Below are 20,000 nucleotides of genomic sequence, written 5' to 3'. Positions count from 1 at the left end.
CCAAGGTTGTTGACAGTGGCTCTGGGACGCTCTTTATCTATGACGATGCTATTGTGTTCTCACCGCCCCTTTACAGGCAGCGATATGAGATGGTAAAGAGCAAGATCAAAGAAGTTAGTAATGGGACCTTTATGAAGGTTAGTTGTGTGAAATTTGCTTAGATTATTATATTTGATACTGTTATTTTTGTATGATTATTATTACATTTTTATGATATATGATATAATAACGATGAGAAAAATCTCCCTGATACAGTGCCTATATTTTACTAGGTAATTTTTATCTGTGTTAGGTTGTGGACATGGGGAGTGCCGAGTTGGGTTTCTTTAAGTACCTTCGAGAGATTCCAGGTATCAGAGAGGTTGTGCTGGTTGATAAGGATGGCCAGAAAATGCAGGTAAGGAAGTGGTTTTAGAAATGCTATTTGTTAGATTTATGACTTACCTTTTGTATTCATAATATACATATTAATCCAATAGCAGTAGTCAGATTTTGAGATGAATAGATAATCAAACATTAAAAAAGGTAAATCAGTAGAAATTGCAGGTGATTTAGAGTAAATTTTACAGGAGATATGAAATAGAAAAGTAAATAACCAAAGTGAAGGATAGTAAGTTCAGGACTTGAGTGTAATGTCTTTTCCAGGATAATGAGTACAAAATCAAGCCTTTCACATCTGACCATTTAATGCTGCGTTCCAACCCACTGACTGTCCGCATGGTGTGTGGTGACGTAAGGTTTTGTGACCCAATATTGCTAGGAGCTGAAGTGGTGACCATGATTGAACTGTAAGTGCATAAGATTTCATAGTAAGTTATTGTAGTACATTGTGACTTCAACCCATTGACAGAGGATGGCCTAATGCATGCCATGCACCAAGGTGTCCAATAAGGGTAACCAATGCACTGGATTACAGAATACAGTATTTTTATTAATTTTATGTTAATATTAGTATTGTTAATAACATTATAATGATTATAATGGCAATAATGATGATATTGACATTAATAACATGAAAAAAAAAATCCAAAACGTAAAGGAAAAGGAAATCAGATGACCTACTAATAATTGACTCTTTGGAAGCTGAGTACTTGTGGAGGCATCATGTGTGGAAACAAAGCAGTAGTTGACAGTACATGTACCTATTACCAGTGGGTTGGAGAGGATTGATACAGAATACACCTGCTCTTTTAATTTACCATTACTAAAATCAGTGCATTAAAAGTGGTAAGAAGGCTTCATTTTGTTGAATGCAGGATAGAGCACATGCAAGAATGGGATCTGCCAGCTCTGGTGAACTGTGTGTTTCATAGGATGCGGCCAAAGCTGGTCATCATCACCACACCAAATGCAGATTTCAACAAACACATCCCTAAATTCATTCCTGGGACATTCCGACACTGGGACCACAAATTTGAATGGACGTCAAAGGAATTCCAAATGTGGTTTGTTGATACTTTGATTGTTTGTTTTGTATCCTTTTAGATTAGCTTTTGCTGATTTTTTTTTTATACTGCAAAAGATTAGGATTTTTAGAAATAACCAGAAATAAATGCTTACCTATATCAGATGTTTAAAAATGTCTTGATCTTATGTAGAATATGTCACTTTGATACTTAACCTTTGATTATATCTGCAGTGTTAAGGATTTTGTATTTATTAAGGAAGCGACATAAAAGATGGAGTTGGATTGTATCTTTAAAAGAAAAAAGTGATCTGCTATCTTAACATTTTTTCCTTTATGCAAACCTTTCAAAAACTTCCTGAAAACACATGGCAGTTATTCATAAATTGTTGTAGTAGGATTGTTCAATTAGAAATTATACATTATGCCAAATTGTGGCAATTGTATGACTAATAAATACATTTTTATGTACAGGTGCCAGAGTATCATACAGACAACTGGTAGCTACACTGTTGAATACTCAGGCTGTGGACTTGGGCCTGATGGAGATTACTGTTCCCAGGCAGCTTTCTTTTTCCGAATGACCACCGATGAGGAAGAGGCATTATCTTTCTCCATGAATAACTACTTAAGGCTTAACACTGAAGATATGAGTAAATTATCACCAAATACTAATTATAGTAATGGTGGTTACATCCTGTCACCAGGAATAACAGAACCAAGTGCATTTAAGATGCTTGCCAAATACATCTATCCCTACGACAGACGAACCCAGAGTGAGAAGGACAGAGACCATGCCATTGCTCAGTTTCATTCATTGTTACGATACTTGCGGGAGGGCGGTTCACCAGACTCATCATACATTGAATGTCAGGATGAAGCAAAGGAGCTCATTGGAGGAAGAAATCAGACTGCAAACTTAAATAGTGACTTTGAATTCAATAAAGAGGAACCAGTCTTCTTTCGAGTGAATCATGCAGAGAGAGAGGAGGACATAAGCCAGAAGGTGTTGGAAGAGAATGAACATGCATTTACAATTATAGCAAATAAATATGCAGTGATTTCCATGGTTGCCCTCTCAGCTTGGGTGAACCTAGGCCATGACCACACAATAGAGACATCAATTATAAGGTAAGAGTTAAATCCTCATATTCCAAACTCATATGAGTATACTCCTGGGTGAGTAAATCCAGCATGAAAGGGTGGTATGTGACTTTGGTGGGATAATTGTTTTTCAAAAATTCTTACTTTCAACACAGATTTGGGTCAAACTTTTCTTGCAGAATTTCTTTTAGTGCATTTGATATACTTAGAATAGACTTATCAGTATCTAAGTGTTCTTTTTAGGCTTGCTGTGGAAGAAGAGTGCTTTGAGGTAGAAGGTGAGGGAACAAGATGGCAAGGCAAAGTCCAGCTATTTGAAGATTCAGATTCCTCAAGTGCAGAAACCATAGAGAATCTTGAGCAGCAGGAAGAGGAAGTGGAAGTGGAAGATGAAGAGGACTGGGAAGGAGGAGACTGGTCGAGCCCTGAGGAATTGCCTTCGTTAGGGGAAGGGATAATGAACCCTTCGGAGAACTGGGACTGGGGCCCTCCCGATTCGGACTCAGGTTGGGAATCTTGATTTCAACAGGAGTAATATTTAATTTGAATATTTATTTGATGTTATTATTTTATATTCCACATACATGTAAACCATTGATTTTTTAGTTTGAATATGTGAAACTATTTTGTAGAATGGGAGCAAGTAGATATTGTTTGCCTTTAATGTTTAGAAGAATAACATTTCTGTAATTTATTATACAGCATTGGCTTAGTAGGCTTGTTTATCTAAGTATTAAAACAGTTTCAAGGGAAGAAACTGTTGTGAAAGAAAATACAAAAGTATGTATTAAAAAAAAATCAAAATATTTAGATGTCCTTATTAATGTTTGATTTAGAGGGTTTGTCGTAATATGCCTTTATAGGTGGTAGTTATTGAGTAGAATGAAAACCAGTATATTTGTATGATTCATTTTATGCTTTTGAATAACTTGAAGAATTAAGAGAAGCATTTGTAACAGCTTGTTCTTGGAGGTAGAAATGAGAAAGGTGCTATGTGGTGCTAAGACTGCTCTGCTCTGCAAAAGAGTAGAGAAATGAGTTTATGTGTGATTCCATTGTTGGTGATGAGCATTATTGCGAGGGTGAAGATAAGGTGATTTTGTTTATTATTTCTTCACAGTTGAATGTAGTTTGTTCAAAGATGGACAATATTTTTATTTGGTAATACTAGATTGTGCTTCATGTTGTTGCAATTGGCAAAAGAATGTTATGAGGCCAATTTATAGTTATTTATTAATTTCTTAAAAAAAAAGATTAGGTTTCTATGCATCAGATGGATGCAAATGTAGATGTAGGTAGAAACATTTATTTCAAAGATTGAAAGAAAGTCATAGAGTATGTTTTTGAAAGTGTTTGGAAAGCAACATTAATTGATGTCTTATTAATGTGCCAAATATATAATCAGTGTTCTTTAAAAGGGATAGACTTCATAAGTGTAGGATTGATATTAAAATACTTGTAAGCATTTGAGAAACTCCTAGAGGGCCAGCATGTTTTCTTTTGACATCATGCAAATGTAAAACATGTATTGAAAAAAAAGAATGCATTTATTGAATTTTATAATATTAAGCAGAATTTTAATGTATGTAATATGTCCCATCTTTTAAGACAAATTGCATAATTAACTTTTTTTCAAAATAGCTTATCAGTATGTTTGTATTATGGTAAACAATTACTGAATATTTATTTTTCAGTACTTATATATGTATATAAATCCTAGAGTTATATGACAGTACTATAATTTTTGTATAAAGTAATTCACCTGATTTTATTTTTTTTTTTATTTTTTTTATTTTTTTGTAATACCTTTTCTTTTCAGGCTGTCTATACTTTTTTCTCTGTGATGTTGATTGTTATTTGAGAATATTTTTCATCTCTTGCGTTCCTCCTAGGCTATGCTTATCAAAGAAGGTAAGCTTCCTGGACTTTGTCATTTATATGAATTCACTTTTTTTCATGAAATGTGTCTTATTTCATATTGTGACTGAAATTATGATATAGAACCAAAATATACAAGATTTGTGTGGGAAGATTTGGATTTTTTTTTATTATTTTCAGGTTTGTTTTTATTCACACAAAGAAGCCAAATCTCTTACAGTCTCAAGGTGAAGATTTAGTTGATAGATCATATTCCTGTATATTAATAATTGTGTTTTAGTTTATTCCAGATTTTTTATTTTATATTAACATAATTATTTTCAGTCATTTTTGACCACATGTACTTCTAAAATTACATAATATGGTGATCATGAGATCAGAAGACATAAATAATAGCTTGGCCAAAGTTCTAGTATTAAGGATCACAAGGAGATGAGTTGTCACTCATAAGCACATGGGTGCAAAAGAGTGTCACCATGCTTGTGTACATGTTTAGAGTAATCCTGCTTTAACGGTTCCTGTACTAAAATGTACATTAGGATTAGAGGAATTATGTGTTTTATCAGTGTAGCATTAGACATCCTCAGATATAGACCATCACATTATTTTTTGTGAATTCATGAGGTGTGTCCTTTTCATTTACTAGCCCTGGAAATATTTTTTATAATTTCATTGGACTTTGAAAAGTTACTGAAAGCAAGAACAACAGTGAAAGACCTTATTTCATAATCTCTGCCAATATTATTGGTTGTTTGTTGCACTCGTCATTTTATAGTAGGCTAAATGAGTCTGACAAGCTATTTCATTCAAGTGTTACTGAAAACCTTGGTTACCATAAAACTATGGATTCTTTCTATTAGAATCACAGGAGGGGTGCTTTGGTTAAATGTAAATTGATGGAAAGTCCAAATAATCCTTGATGGATGGGGAATTTCCTATAAAAAATAAAGACAGAGTAAAATGAAGTTATGTCATTTTCTTTAATTCTTCTTTTCTTATTCCTGAAGTGAAAAAGGAGGATGAAAGGAAATAGACAACTTGTGTCCCACATGAATACTTGATTGAAATATAAGGTGATTCTACATATTTATCATTTCATTTTTTTTTCTTTTCTTTTCTTTTTCTTTTTTTCTGTTAATCCTTGGAAGATATAGGTGCTATTTTAGTAAAGGATGTATTTCAGGTTTTTATCCCTTTTTCATATTCTGGTGCACCTTCCTACGTAAAACCAAGTTAAACTAGTAGCTAACCTTTGCCAAAGTAATAACTAGATGCTTGTACAAGTATCTATATATTTAGTTATGTAACTTCCAGAAGTAGTAGGTAATTCTCTCGGAGAAATCAAAGAAGTTGGTAGCTAATCTAGAAAAAAAAAAGTATCTAGCAAGGTAATAGATAGCATGAAAAAAGCAAGAATAAAAAAGCAAAGTAGCTGTTATTTTTGTAGTGTCTACTAAGTAAGGTACTAACTGCCGGCGTGAAACTGTTAGCTATGCCTACTCTTACCATAAAGATATTGGTTACTCTCACCAAACTGTGTCTTTCTCTTATTTAATTTACGTAAAATTGGTAAATGTCACTTCTTATTTCCATGTTATCACAGATGTGATTACTTTTTTCTCTCTAATTGGAGATAAGTGTAACAAATAAATTGATGTATCAGAGTACAGTATTTGAATATTGATTAATCTCGAGATTGTCAATAAATACATTCAAGTACGGGTTAGGTACTTCAGCTACAGTGTGTTATGATATCCAAGAATTTCATGATGTGTTTTCATTTACAAGACTTGACTGGATAGCCTTTCTGTTTATAAAATATTTAGCACATTGTACAATATGGATGTCTAAGATGTTTCCAGTCATTGCGACAGAGAGTGCAAAATGTACCTCAACTTCATGTTAGATTGGAAAGTTTCTTTGATATACTGTACACCATATAACCCCCAGTACTTATGTATGTTTACAGTGAAGCAGTTAAGGAGGTGTGTCATATGTCTAGCATCATTATTACATGGACATGTATAAATGTGATGATAATACATTTGTAAAAGTAAACACCTCTGTCAGATGCAGATGGCTAAGGTCTAAGGTGCTAGGCACAGTATGGCTTTTGATGATGTCTTCATTCAGAGAAGTAACTGTGAGAAAAAAAAATATATATATCAACAAACTATGAGATATTAAACAAATATAAATTGCATGTCACTGGCATTTTTTCATAAGCCATAGCAAAGCACCAGAGCCTCATCTTGATGCATGTAGTCGTCACCATGGCCTGTAGACTAAGTAGACTTGTCTTTGGTGCCAACTTTAGGTTCCTGCTAAATTAGGGATATTAAAGAGGTAATACATAGTGTGATATGTAATATTAATTTGACTAGTGCTTTATATGTGGTCTTGACATTGCAGTAATCCAGAACTTGCTGCTTGCAATTGAAATTTACCACTTACTGCTCAAAAGCTGAAAATTGAAGCAATAATCACAAAAGTTGGAACAAATTATATCAGGTGTGCCATGTGCAAACCAAAACACAAAACTTGAGACCAGTAGTTTTTTGATGATACAAATGTAAACCAGTGAGGTAAACTTCTGAAAGGGATCATATTCAAGAAAGGCTTTATAAGAAATAATCCAAACCATTTGTTAAAGCCATTTGTATCAAATCATAAGACCAGAATGACTTCATTAAGAATGGCATGTGATTGTAAAGAGATATGGTAAACTCTGAATCTGTGATGCAGTTGTTCATCTGTTCAGTGTCCAAAAGATTTTTTCAAGGATGTGATCTGGTGCTGTAATTAAATAAAAGTTCTAAAATTAAAACAGAAAATTGGATTGATTTAATATTTATTGTAAAACATCATGTAATAAAGTAACATAATTTGTGTGTGTTTTATTTAATCATTTGTACTCTTTCTGCTGCATGCTGTTCACATCAGATAAGAACTTGTTGATATGTTCTGGGTCTGTGAGGCAAATGTAGAAAGAGTATGGCTGAGAATTATTAATTCCACATTGCATGATATGTTATTCATGTTGCTGTTTGACATTTTCATTAGAAATGTGTAAAATACTCATGAATGTTTTATTAAATCATCAATTATTTATCATACATTGTGAAATCCTATTTGCTCTTTCGTGCCTTTGCATGATAGTTTACCCCACTTTTTTCTTCTTTTCTGCTTGTTTGATGAATGTATGCAAGAATAGATTCACAAAGTGGGAGGATTGCTCAATTTAAAAAATATATTGGATATGAGAAATATTTGTGTGTTCACAACAAAAACTATTAGATAGATTAACAGTGAATTATACTCTTACATAGTTATTATTTTTGTGTAATTTTCTCACCATTTACAGTCAGAAAACTTTGTGCTTTTATATGTGTGCTGTGCAATGCTTGATTGTTTGAATGGTGTATATGTATACACACAAAATATATGTATTTATAAATCTAAAATCCTGTCCAGCAGGTATATACTATAATAAGAATTATAACAATCCTCTTTGGGACATGAAACGAAAGGCTTGCATTATAAATGCTCAAAACAAGAGTTCATCTGCTGCAGATCCTTACTTCCTATTAATATAAATTCAGTAGCTAAACTATATATAGGCAATACATGCACTCAGTGAAAAATGTTTCCTTAATTACTGCACTAATTGTTGCAATGCAGCTCACATGTTTGTTTTTATAAACGACTTCAGTCTGACAAGTGGAGTTTTAAATGAACCCCATTCTCCATATAAGTAGTCACCATGGTTAACACAATGGTCTTTCGTTTTACTCTCATTACCATGTAATTTCTGAATATGTTGTCAAAACACTCTGAAGTTCCATGGATATTCCATTTAAGCGGAAAGAGCAATGCACTGTGATACTTATACCTGTATACCTTTATATCTAAGGCGCACATTAACTATAAATAATTATATATACCTTACTCTACACAAGGCAATAACTTTAACCTGTACGTTTTCTCACTCTTGCTACTTTTAGATTCCCTGATCAAATAAAAAATATTGGACAGGACGATTATATACACAACCAAATACCCAATGGAAAAAGCAACAGATGATTCTTATCACGTGGGCTGTGTATCCACCGGTGGGAGGAGACCCAGGAAGTGCAGAACCTCCATGGCATCCTGGATGGAGGCGATTGGTATTCTCTGGTCTGGAACGCGAGAAGGTACGTTAATTTCTCGCTGGAAATGGATGATTTTTGGGAAAAGTAAAAGGAATGTTTCTCTTGGATTGCGATGCATGTGTATAATACTTTTGATTTTAGTATTGTCTGATGATATCGGAAATGCTGACAAAATATCTAGTGGAAAATGTTCATCGTAACTAAATGAATACCAGATTCTCGAGAAGTAACAGATTTTTGGATGCATGGAAGGCGTAAGCATGAACCATCAAAAATTGATGCCATATTACTTATTTGCAGTTTTACCCCCCCCCCCCCCAATCCCTTGCCCGTTGTTGTTGTGGGGGGCTTAGGAGACGGACTCTGAGACCCAATGCAGGGATCTCCCCTGCCTAGGGCCTCAGCCCTCAACTCAACTAATTTTGCATGGTCTTTTCCCCCCTCCTGCTTTCTGTTTCCATCCCGTACCTTTCACTAGCGATGGAGATCGACCAGTTGATGCCTTTTATATAATCCAGGTTCCTCATGACCAGTAATGAAAATGTAATCCCTTTATTAGAGGCAATGAGGCTAGCCCCTTTATCAAGTAGCCCCAACCCAGGCTCTTCTTTGACCACGGCTCCGAACACTGAAACTACTACCCACTCCTCAATGCCTACTAGTGCATTACCCACCCAAGCAGAAAATCAGTCTTCAGAAGACTTTCCTACCCACTCAACTTCCTCAAATTCATCAACTCTACCCCCGCAACTTTCATCAAGCAACCAATCCTCCCTTATTACTACCTTGCAACTTTATTCTCCCTCATTCCGTAATACTCTCTCTTCTACACGTCCCTGACCATCTACCACCACCAACCCTGCAGATATCTTAAATACCCTGTTTAGCCCAGCTAAATGGGACCGATTTTTCGTGATCCCTTCTATAGCTCCTTACTCAGGCAACACTCTTCTTTTTCAACAATGCCTCCAAAAACAAGTAGGTAGAGTCCCTTTTTATATCAGACGCGATCGCTCCCGTCTTGTAACAGTCAGATCAGAAACTGAATCTATAGCACTATCAAATTTAACTGATCATTCTGGCAACCCCATTCCTGCAGAACCACATCCAACCCTTAATACCTGTACCGGAACTGTCTCTCTCCCCAGCAAACTGCCCAGTCGATACCAAAGATTGGTCAGACTGTGGAGAAGACTTATTAGGATGCCTCAAAGACCAAGATGTGAAATCAGTACATTGCTACACCATTCCTTCTAAAGGTCAACGAAAGAATCCGACCAACATTGCCAAAAGTACCTTCCGTACACATGACCTTCCCTTACGTATCTACATTGGTAGACAATCCCTCCCTGTTCGACCATACCAACACCCTCCCCGTCAGTGTCAAAACTGTTGACGCTTTGGACATCCTGCCAAACATTGCCGTTCCACAGACCGATGCCCCATATTTGCCCAACCTGGTCATAATCGATCAAACTGCTCAGCACAAACACGATGTGCTAACTGCGGCGGCCCCCATAATGTATTTTAGAGAGGCTGTCCCACTTTAAAATTTCGAATCTGAGGTAGCAACTCTCAGATACAAAAATGGTCTCACTTTACGTGAAGACAGACAGGAAGCACGTCGACAAGGTTTCTCTCATACTCCATACTCTAGTAACATCGTTCGCTCAGCCCCTCCCCCTCCACCCTAAAATGACCCCATTTCCATTTCTACATTCTACATCCCTCAGACCAATTCCTTTGCCACTAAAACCCAGACACCCCAATCTCAACCACAGCTCCTATCTTAACTACAGCCCCAACACCAACCCCTCTCCTTCCCCGCACTACCCGCAGTAGACAGACTAAACGTTCTAACCCTTCTTTCCCTACAGCACAATCATCTCCACCTACCTATACCTTTGTTCCTGAGACACCAGTCTCCTCTTCCCCCCCTCATAAGAAAACCTTTATCCCACAAAACTCTCCAATTCCATTGCAGAAACAATTACCTTCTCACAAAACTCCCTAACCAACTCCACTGCAGAAACAATGGATGACATTCAAAGCTATATGCTTGAGACACAAGATCCCATAACTCATGCTCCTTCCACACTTGAAGTGGTTGCCGATATTCATACCCCTCCTACTAATATTCCCCCTACACCCCATCCTCCTACTCCCTCTCAACACAACATAACCCCCTCAATCCCGTCCACCACTGATATCCATCCTCCCAATACCCATCCTCCTGATATACATCCCCCTCTTACTCACAGCACCCCTACACCCCTTCCTCCCAATCCCTCCCAAGACAACACATCCCCTTCAACTCCAACTATCCATCCTTCCGATATTCATCCTCCTAACACTAATACTCCCCCCACATCTACTCCCTCCCAACACAACCCACCCCCTTCAACCCCAACTATAGGCACATTCTCCCTCCCTCCATCCCCTCTATCCTTTGCACTCCCTCCTGGATACACACGAAAATCACTCATGGCACAACAATGCCCATCTCCAGACTCCCCACCTCCTAATATCCCTCCTTTACACCCCCTAGCTCCTTCCCCTTCAAATTCCCCAACACGTACTTGCATTATCATTCGTAAATCAACTAAGAAATAGCTCTCCTACACTGGAATATTCGCGGTTTCTGCTCTCATAGATCAGACCTACGTCATATCCTTGCTTCTTATAATCCATCTATTATCTGCCTCCAAGAGACTTTCCTCACACACCCTCCTATTCCAATTCCCAATTACCATTTTATCTCTTCCCCACACTCCTTTTATGTCTCGTCTATACTTATCCATTATAAAACTATTCGCATCTTTCTTCGCCGCTGGATCACAGTGATTTCAGTCTACTTCTCCCCATCCCATCCCATTGACTTTACTGCCTTTGAAACTCTAATTTCACAACTCCAACCACCTTTCCTCGTAGTTGGTGATTTCAACTGCCGCCACACTCTGTGGGGTGACTCTACCACCAACTCCCGAGGCTGATCTCTAGAACGCTTCCTCTTCACAAATAACCTAACTATTCTTAATTCAGATCGCCCCACACACTTTGACATGCGCACACAATCCTTTTCATGCCTTGACCTCTCTCTATGCTCTCCTACTTTACATTTAGATTTCCATTGGTCAGTTCTAGACCACTTCCCCTATAGTGGCCACTTCCCAATACTCCTTTCTCCTACTTCATATGTACCACTTCCTAATCCTCCACGCTGGTGCTTTGATAGAGCTGACTGGCATACTTTCACTTCACTCTCTACTATATCTATCCCTCCACCCCCCTTAACGTCCATTTCAGATATGCTACATTGTTTTACAACCACGATCCTAAGAGCTGCCTATACAACCATTCCTCGAACTTCAAGACCTTATACCTCTAAATGTGTTCCATGGTGGAATTCTGATCAAAGCGCTTCGCTTAAAACGAGCAGCCTGGAACAGCTATCGCTACAAACGAGGCACCCCTCACCAGCTATCAGCCCTTATTTCCTTTAAAAGAGCATCTGCCCATCTCCGCCGTACAATTAAAAACAGCAAAACAAATAGCTGGCAAAAATATGTTTCCTCAGTTACATCTACATCTATTTCAGCTGTCTGGCGATGGATCCATAAATTATCAGGCAAACATCCCCCCCCCCCCCCCATCCTGCACCCGTCCTCCATATTCGAGATATTCTCATCTCTGAGCCTGTCGTAGTAGTTAATGAACTAGGCAACTATTTCAGCCAGGTCAGTAGTGGCTCTCATCTTTCCCCACACTTTTCTTCCATTAAAGCCGTCAAGGAACACACCCGTATTACCTTCACCCTATCCTCTGATGAGGCCTATAATGCTCCTTTTTCTTATTCTGAACTCAACGCTGCATTACAGTCGTGCCGCAACACTCATGAAGGCCCTGATGGTATTCACTATCGTATGCTCCGACACCTCCATCTTCCTCTCTATCCTTCCTTTTAACTATTTTCAACCACATATGGACATCAGGAAATTTTCCTTATCATTGGCGAGATGCTCTTATCCTACCTTTCTTAAAACCCAATAAATCAGGTACCCTACCCCAAGATTACCGCCCCATAGCTCTAACTAGCTGCTTGTGCAAGCTACTAGAACGAATGGTTAACTTCCGTTTAATGCGGTACCTTGAATCTCAAAATCTCCTTTTTCCTTCCCAGTTTGGTTTCCAACGTGCCTGAAGTACAGCAGACCCACTTGCCCATTTCGAGACATACATTACATCAGCATTTGCACGCCATGAATCCGTATTAGCCATTTTCTTTGATCTAGAAAAAGCATATGATACCACATGGCGATACCATATCCTCCAACAATTGTCCTCCTAGGTTTACGTGGAAAAATGGGCGTTTTCATTAAATCCTTCCTTTCTAAACGTACTTTCCAGGTCAAAATTGCCTCTTCTACGTCATCATCCTTTCCTCAATTCGAAGGCGTCCCACAAGGAAGTGTGCTTAGTACCACTTTATTCCTTCTTGCTGTAAATGACATAGTCTCAGTCCTACCACCAGGAGCCCGAGCATCACTATATGTTGATGACTTAACCATCTATGCATCTGGCACATCTATATCAGATCTCTGTCAATTCCTAAGTCTGCAATAACATCAGTAACTTCTTGGGCCACCAACCATGGCTTTCGCTTCTCTACCTCCAAATCTTTCCCCATCCTTTTCTCTCGCTCACGTACGGTCCCCAAACCCCCACTCTTCTTATATAACGCTCCACTCCAATACCGTTCTTCTGGCAAATTCCTAGGCGTTATATTTGATTCCAAATTGTCCTGGCGAGACCATATCTTGTACATCAAAGAAAAAGCTCAACGTCGCCTCCGAATCTTACAAACTCTTTCACATATCTCCTGGGGCTCAGATCGCAAAACTCTCCTCCATCTTCATGTTACCTTGATTCTCTCCACTCTAGATTATGGATGCCATATCTACTCCTCTGCCTCAACCTCTCTTCTTGCTCACCTTGATACAATCTACCACAGCGGTCTCCGCTTAGTCCTAGGCGTCTTCCGCTCCTCTCCAGTTGAGAGCCTACATACTGAATCAGGCATGCCGTCCCTCTCTCGACGTCGAGCCCTTTTCTCTCTCCGATGCTATGCTCGATTTCACCAATTTTCCCTTACCAAACTAACTATTCCACAATCCTTGCTTCATACCTTTACCTCTTCTCCACGTTTACCAACTCCTCTCCCCGTACGCATGGATACCCATTCCCTCTTCCCTCATCTCCGACCTCTCCCACTGTCCATTCCATTCCTCCATGGCTTATACCTAACCCCTGTATTTGCTCCTCAGTTTTCCCTGACCCACCAAAATCAGATATTCCCCCCTCTATCCTTCTCACTCATTTCCTTGACCATGTCTCCATTCATTCCTCCAGCATTCATGTTTACATTGACGGTTCCAAATCCATCTCAGGAGCTGGATTCGCAGTAACATTCCCAAATTGCACTTTCAAATACACCCTCCCTCCTGAATCTGGTGTCCTTACTACAGAACTATATGCACTCCTTTTTGCCTTAAGACGCATATACTCATCCACCTCTTCCTCTTTTACTATTTTTACTGACTCCCGTAACTCTTTAACCCTCATAAAGTCTATGCACTCGACCAATCCCCTTGTCTGTAAGATCCAGAACTGGTTGTTCCATCTATCCACACGTCACAAATCTGTCAGATTTTTCTGGGTACCCAGCCGTGTTGGAATCCCTGGCAATGAACAGGCAGATACTCTTGCACGCTATGCCGCAATGTCCACATCACCTCAACTACGCTTCTCACATATTCCAGCTACGGATTATTACCCCCACTTTAAAACCTTCTTGTATACCCGATGGTAATCTTTTTGCTCAAGACTCTACTACAATAAATTACATACCGTAAAACCATCAATCTCCTCTTGGTCAGCTCCATTTCACAAAAACAGACGTTGGGAGACGGCCCTCGCACGATTACGTATTGGCCACACTCGCCTGACACACGCATATCTAATGTCACGCTCAGACTCGCCCTTATGTCCTCTATGTAACGTCCCTCTTTCAGACCCACACATTCTCTTGTCCTGTCCACGCTTTAATACAGCACGTACCTCTGCATTTCCACACCTATCCTCCCTTCACCGACCTCCCAACATATGACATCCTTACAGAATCCCACAGCTTCTGCCTCGACAACCTGTTTTCCTTCCTTAGACGTATAAATATCCTTCACTTGATCTAACTCCCTTACCTAAACCACCATAATCTTTTCCCTCATCTTCAACCTTTCAACACTACTCAAGATAGTTGACACACAGCAGCTATCACCTGACATCCCCCTTTACTATGTGACCTTAGATGTCTAGCACATTTATCTTAACCATTAACCATTAACCATTTGCAGTTTTACTTGGTTGCTCGCCTGTTTTCATTGTCTCATCCAAACAATAATAAAAAATAAGTTGTCTTTCATTCAAACTTACCCAAGTCCTGCCTGAGTGTGCCGCCCATGAGAGCGAAGAGCGTGGGCACAGACAGCCTTCCGCGAGGACCGCATCTTCCTTTAGCAAGGTCGGCGATGGTCCAGACCAACGATTGCGTGACCTTAGTAACGAGACCCAGGTCGCTGAAGCCTGTCTCTGCGTCATCACACGCAAGATGGTAACACTGCCTCATGCGTCCGCGATAAGGACCTGAAGGAAAAAGGGAAAATATGGGAATGACGTTCTTTCAGCATCGTCATGAAAAGTTCTTTATTGATCCTGAACATTAGGGCATGATTCATTTGGATTTATAAAGAGTAAAAAACGAGACCACAAGTTGTTCTGGCATGAAATACTATTAAATAACCAAGCATTTGAGTGTCTCACCCATGTCGGTAATAAGCACTGCGGGCATCGTGGGCGAGTTGTCAGTGTCGTTCAGGTACCAGAAGCGGATGTGGTCGGAACGAATGAAGTCGAAGTGGTTTTTGAGGATCGTCGCATTGGGCATCTCGGCGCCCAGCTCCTGCAGGCCCATCAGCTCCAGGCGGTACTGGTCGTGGCCGAGGTCGTTGTAATAATGTGACAACCTTCCATGATGCAAAATGCGGATAAGTTCAGTTAGGTCAGAGGGAAATGGACCCCCAAACAAATGCTTAGATATACAAAGGAATAGTTATATGAGGAGAACTTGTTTGACAAAGGGAGGTCGCCGAAACTCGCCATGGACACAGAAGAGTAAGTCAGTACAAAAAAAAATCATTCATCATTCACAACAGGTAATAAAAAAACAAGAGTGATGACTCACGTATAAGCCAACCGACCATCGACCTGGGATCGGTAAAGGACTCCGGCGAAATCCCCCGTGTGGTTGTGGCGCTCGATGCTCCGCGCGTTGTCGGGGAGGTAGGCAGCCCACGTCGGCGGGAAATCCTGCGGGGAACGCAGCGGCACGATATACCATTTTAAAGGGGTAGAGATATTTAAGGCAGGATTTCAGACAGAGCAGACAGTCTTTGAAAAAATAATACATGTGTTACAGTGAATTTGATTATAAAAAAGGCGATCCTAACTTACAAAACAAACAAACAAACTCGGAGACGCGTTTTATTTCAGGAGAAGGCTATTCTAGATAAAGCTAACTAATAGATGCTCTTCTCATGCCTCACTTGACTGCCTGGCGTTGGATCCCAGTTGGCGATACAATCCACAACGAAAGCGCCCGTGATTTCCGTGATCCCGAATTTGTCCATGATGCTCCTGGTGAGGTAATCCTTCACGAACATCGTAGAGCCCTGGGTGCCTTGTGTAAAATAGAGAAAACGATGTTGTTCAAGATTCTGGAGACTTCACTCGCAAGAAAAATAAAAGATTCAGAACAGCCGTCTTAAATAAAAAAGTTCATATGATGGTGTTAATTAAAAGACATGTTCACATATTCATATAGTAAAGTGTTAGTTAAAGGACATGTTCAGAGAAAGACTTTGTTCCGGTTACCGAGCTCCTCCAGATCGAAGGCGACGAAGAAGATGGAGTGCCTGAAGGAGCAGCCGCTGGTGGCGAGGACGCGGGCCGCCTCCACGAGGGCCGCCAGACCGGACCCGTTGTCGTCGAAGCCAGGCGTCCCGGGCACCGTGTCCATGTGCGCCCCGAGGATGACCGGTTTGTCGTCCGCTGTGCCCCAGACTTCGCCCGCCAAGATGCCGATGATGTTCACGCCTTGCAGCGGCTGGTCAAACTGGGAGGGAGTTGCAGGTTTTCGTGAGAGTAAACCTTATTTTTTTCTTTCTACTATCTCTGTCTCTGTCTCTCTCTCTCTCTCTTTCTCCCCCCCTCTCTCTCTCCCTCTCCTTCCTCTCCCTCTCCTCCCTCTCTCTCTCTCTCCCTCTCTCTCTCTCTCTCCTCTCCCTCTCTCCTCCCCCCCCCCCCCCCCTCTCTCTCTCTCTCTCTCTCTCTCTCTCTCTCTCTCTCTCTCTCTCTCCTCTCTCTCTCTCTCTCTCTCTCTCTCTCTCTCTCTCTCTCTCTCCCCCTCCCCCCCCTCTCTCTCTCTCTCCCCCACCTCTCTCTTTCTCTCCCCCACCTCTCTCTCTCTCTCTCCCCCACCTCTCTCTCTCTCTCTCTCCCCCCACCTCTCTCTCTCTCCCCCCCCACCTCTCTCTCTCTCTCCCCCCCACCTCTCTCTCTCTTTCCCCACCTCTCTCTCTCTCTCCTCCTTCTCCTTCTCTCTCTCTCCCCTATCCCCTCCCTCTCCTCTCTCTCTTTCTCTCTCTCTCTCTCTCTGTATCTCTCTCCTTCCCCCTGTCCCTTTCCCTTCCCCCCTCTCTCTCCTTCTCCCTCTCCCTCTCCCCCCCTCCTTCTCTCTCTCCCTCCCTCTCCTACTTACCCAAAATATATACTCAGCCGCGGAGAAGACGTGATCCACGACCATGAGGCCGAGGGAATCGAATTTCTGCGTGATGTAGAGGACGACCGAAAACTTGTCCAGCGGATCAGTCTCTGTTGGGAGGGAGTGGGAGGAGGGTTTTATTTTTTTCTGCGGTTAAGTGTAGTTTATTGGGTTGCTTTGATTACTCGCTGTGGGAATATGCTATTGTTATTGTTATTGCTAATATCATCATCGTCACCATTATCTTTATCATTGTCATAATCAATATTATCGGTATTACCATCATAAACTTTACTGTTATTATTACTACTATTATTATTGGGAATATGTCTTATTACTATTATTGTTATTGTTATCATCATCATCATCGTCGCCATCCTCATCATCATCCTCATTATCCTATCTTCATCCTCATCATTATAACGACAATTCCTAAGTTGCTCATCACTTCACGATAACCAATCAGCCGTTTTTTTTTAACTTGTAGGATATGAACCACACATTACACTCACTTCAGAGAAAACATAGAAAAATCCTCCCTCACAAAAAGAAAGAAAGAAAGAAAAAAAAACGCCACGTCACGAGATTATCCTCACCGTGGTTCCTCCCGACGGTGAAAACAGTCTCCATCATGTGGCGCAGGTGTTCGGGAGCCACCTGCAGGGGGGAGGAGGGGCTGTGGAAGGCCCTCCCCGTTTCCGCTACGGCCTCGCCCTCCGTCATCGCCTCCAGGTTCTGCTCCACTTCCTCGGGCACTTCCTCCAGCTCCAGGGGGTCCACCTTGGGTATCGGAAAAGTGGAGGTCAAAGGGGAGGCGAGGGAAAGGGGAAGAGAGAGGGAAAGGGGAAGGAGAAAGGGAAGGGGAAGGGGAAGGAGAAAGGAAAAGGGAAGAGAGAGAGAAAGGGAAAGGGGAAGAGAGAGGGGAAAGGGGAATGCGAAGGGAAAGGGGAAGGGGAAGAGAGAAGAGAAGGCGAAGGGAAAGGGGAAGCGAGAGGGAAAGGGAATGGGAGGAGAGGGAGAAAGATAGGGATGGGAATACGGAAAGAGAAAGGCTTAGGGATAGGGTTTAGAAGAGGTATTTGGAAAGGGAGAGAAAAATAACAAAATTGAAAACGGAATAACTTGCACTTATAGATAGCTTATTCCTTTTGTGGCCGCGTTTAATTTTATAAGGGTTTTAACTAAGCTATAGAAACGGAGACCTTCCTTCTGCTGTAGACCTACCTATCAATCCGTTTCTTTCTTTTCTCTCTCTCTCTCTCAATCGCCCTCTCTTCTCGCCTTTTCTTTCTCTCTCTCTCGCCCTCTCTTTCTCTCTCTCTCTCGCCTTTGTTTCTCTCTCTCTCTCTCGCCCTCTTTCTCTCTCTCTCTCGCCCTCTTTCTCTCTCTCTCTCTCTCGCCTTCTTTCTCTCTCGCTTTTTTTTCTCTCTCTCTCGCCCTCTTTCTCTCTCGCTTTTTTCTCTCTCTCGCCCTCTCTCTCTCTCTCTCTCTCCCTGACTAAATAATTTTCAAGCACATCATTTTCATATCACTTTTAGGTTTTCAGCCATATCCCTCTCCCCTTTTCTCTCTCTCCCTTCTTAGGATCACTCCTTCTTCCCCATCTTCCCTTAGGATCACTCCTTCTTCCCCACCTTCCCTTAGGATCCCTCCCTCTCCCCTTAGGATCCTTCTCTCTCGCTACCCATTTCACCTTAGGATCCCTCTCTCTCGTTACCCATTTTACCTTAGGATCACTCCTTCCCCATCTTCCCGTAGAAACCCTCTCCCTCCCCATTTTACCTTAGGATCACTCCTTCATCCCCATCTTCCCTTAGGATCCCTCTCCCTCCCCTTTTTACCTTAGGATCACTCCTTCTTCCCCATCTTCCTTTAGGATCCCTCTCCCTCCCCATTTTACCTTAGGATCCTTCTCTCTCGCTACCCATTTTACCTTAGGATCACTCCTTCTTCCCCATCTTCCCTTTGGATCCCTCTCCCTCCCCATTTTGCCTTAGGATCCTTCTCTCTCGCTACCCATTTTACCTTAGGATCACTCCTTCTTCCCCATCTTCCCTTTGGATCCCTCTCCCTCCCCATTTTACCTTAGGATCCGGGGTGGGATCGGTCGACCAGCGAGTCCTCAGCGCATACATGACCTGAAGGGACTGCTCGAAGTCGGTGTCTGACGGTGCGATGGTGAAGGTCTCCGTGTAGTTCCCGCTGAACACGTGTTTCATCAACTCGAACTGTTCCTCGTCCAGCGAAGACAGTTTGGCTCTCAGTTCGCCCTCGTTGATGGAGGGGAAGATCTGCTGGTCCTGGGGGAAGAGCGAGGGGTGGTACACACTCATGTTGGTTGCGTTTCGAGGGGGATTTTGAATTTGAATTTGGCGGGTTTCGGTGCAGGGGCGGTTATTTTTGAAAGCTTTTCGTTTATATTCAAATTCAGATTGATTGCACACTCAAAGGTTTATGATAATGTTACGTGTAATAATCTTGCAACAAAGTAATAGATAAATGAATAAATAACCAGTATATATTGTACAAGGAAAACAAGCGATGGCAACAAATTAGGTAAGGTTGTTAGATCAATCATTAATAA

At 41.0% G+C, this 20,000-nt stretch overlaps 2 protein-coding genes across 4 annotated transcripts in view; one reads left to right on the top strand and one right to left on the bottom strand.

Moving 5' to 3' along the window:
• The window catches only part of Hen1 (Hen1 methyltransferase), a gene marked incomplete at its 5' end in the record, with an annotated part of 8,371 nt that extends 1,096 nt beyond the window's left edge, over nt 1–7,275 (top strand). Inside the window, 6 exon segments of the mRNA XM_027359578.2 lie at nt 1–137; nt 293–397; nt 646–788; nt 1,257–1,445; nt 1,880–2,536; nt 2,753–7,275. The exon segment at nt 1–137 is cut by the window's left edge and continues 57 nt beyond it. Coding sequence (XP_027215379.1) covers nt 1–137; nt 293–397; nt 646–788; nt 1,257–1,445; nt 1,880–2,536; nt 2,753–3,029 — 1,508 coding nt within the window. The 3' untranslated portion in view covers nt 3,030–7,275.
• LOC113808218 (uncharacterized) overlaps nt 7,222–20,000 on the bottom strand; it is a 25,023-nt gene continuing 12,244 nt past the window's right edge. For all 3 annotated transcript variants that reach the window (XM_070143840.1, XM_027359567.2, XM_070143842.1), the window contains exons 5-13: nt 19,501–19,716; nt 18,013–18,196; nt 17,414–17,526; nt 16,528–16,768; nt 16,200–16,333; nt 15,839–15,963; nt 15,418–15,620; nt 15,031–15,240; nt 7,222–8,568 (exon numbers count right to left, since the gene is read on the bottom strand). In XM_070143840.1, coding sequence (XP_069999941.1) covers nt 8,477–8,568; nt 15,031–15,240; nt 15,418–15,620; nt 15,839–15,963; nt 16,200–16,333; nt 16,528–16,768; nt 17,414–17,526; nt 18,013–18,196; nt 19,501–19,716 — 1,518 coding nt within the window. In that variant the 3' untranslated portion in view covers nt 7,222–8,476. The remainder of the gene's footprint in view (nt 8,569–15,030; nt 15,241–15,417; nt 15,621–15,838; nt 15,964–16,199; nt 16,334–16,527; nt 16,769–17,413; nt 17,527–18,012; nt 18,197–19,500; nt 19,717–20,000) is intronic.

This window comes from Penaeus vannamei, chromosome 3 (genome assembly GCF_042767895.1).
Source record: "Penaeus vannamei isolate JL-2024 chromosome 3, ASM4276789v1, whole genome shotgun sequence".
Lineage (NCBI taxonomy): Eukaryota > Metazoa > Arthropoda > Malacostraca > Decapoda > Penaeidae > Penaeus > Penaeus vannamei.
This window is presented reverse-complemented; position numbering and strand designations above follow the sequence as displayed.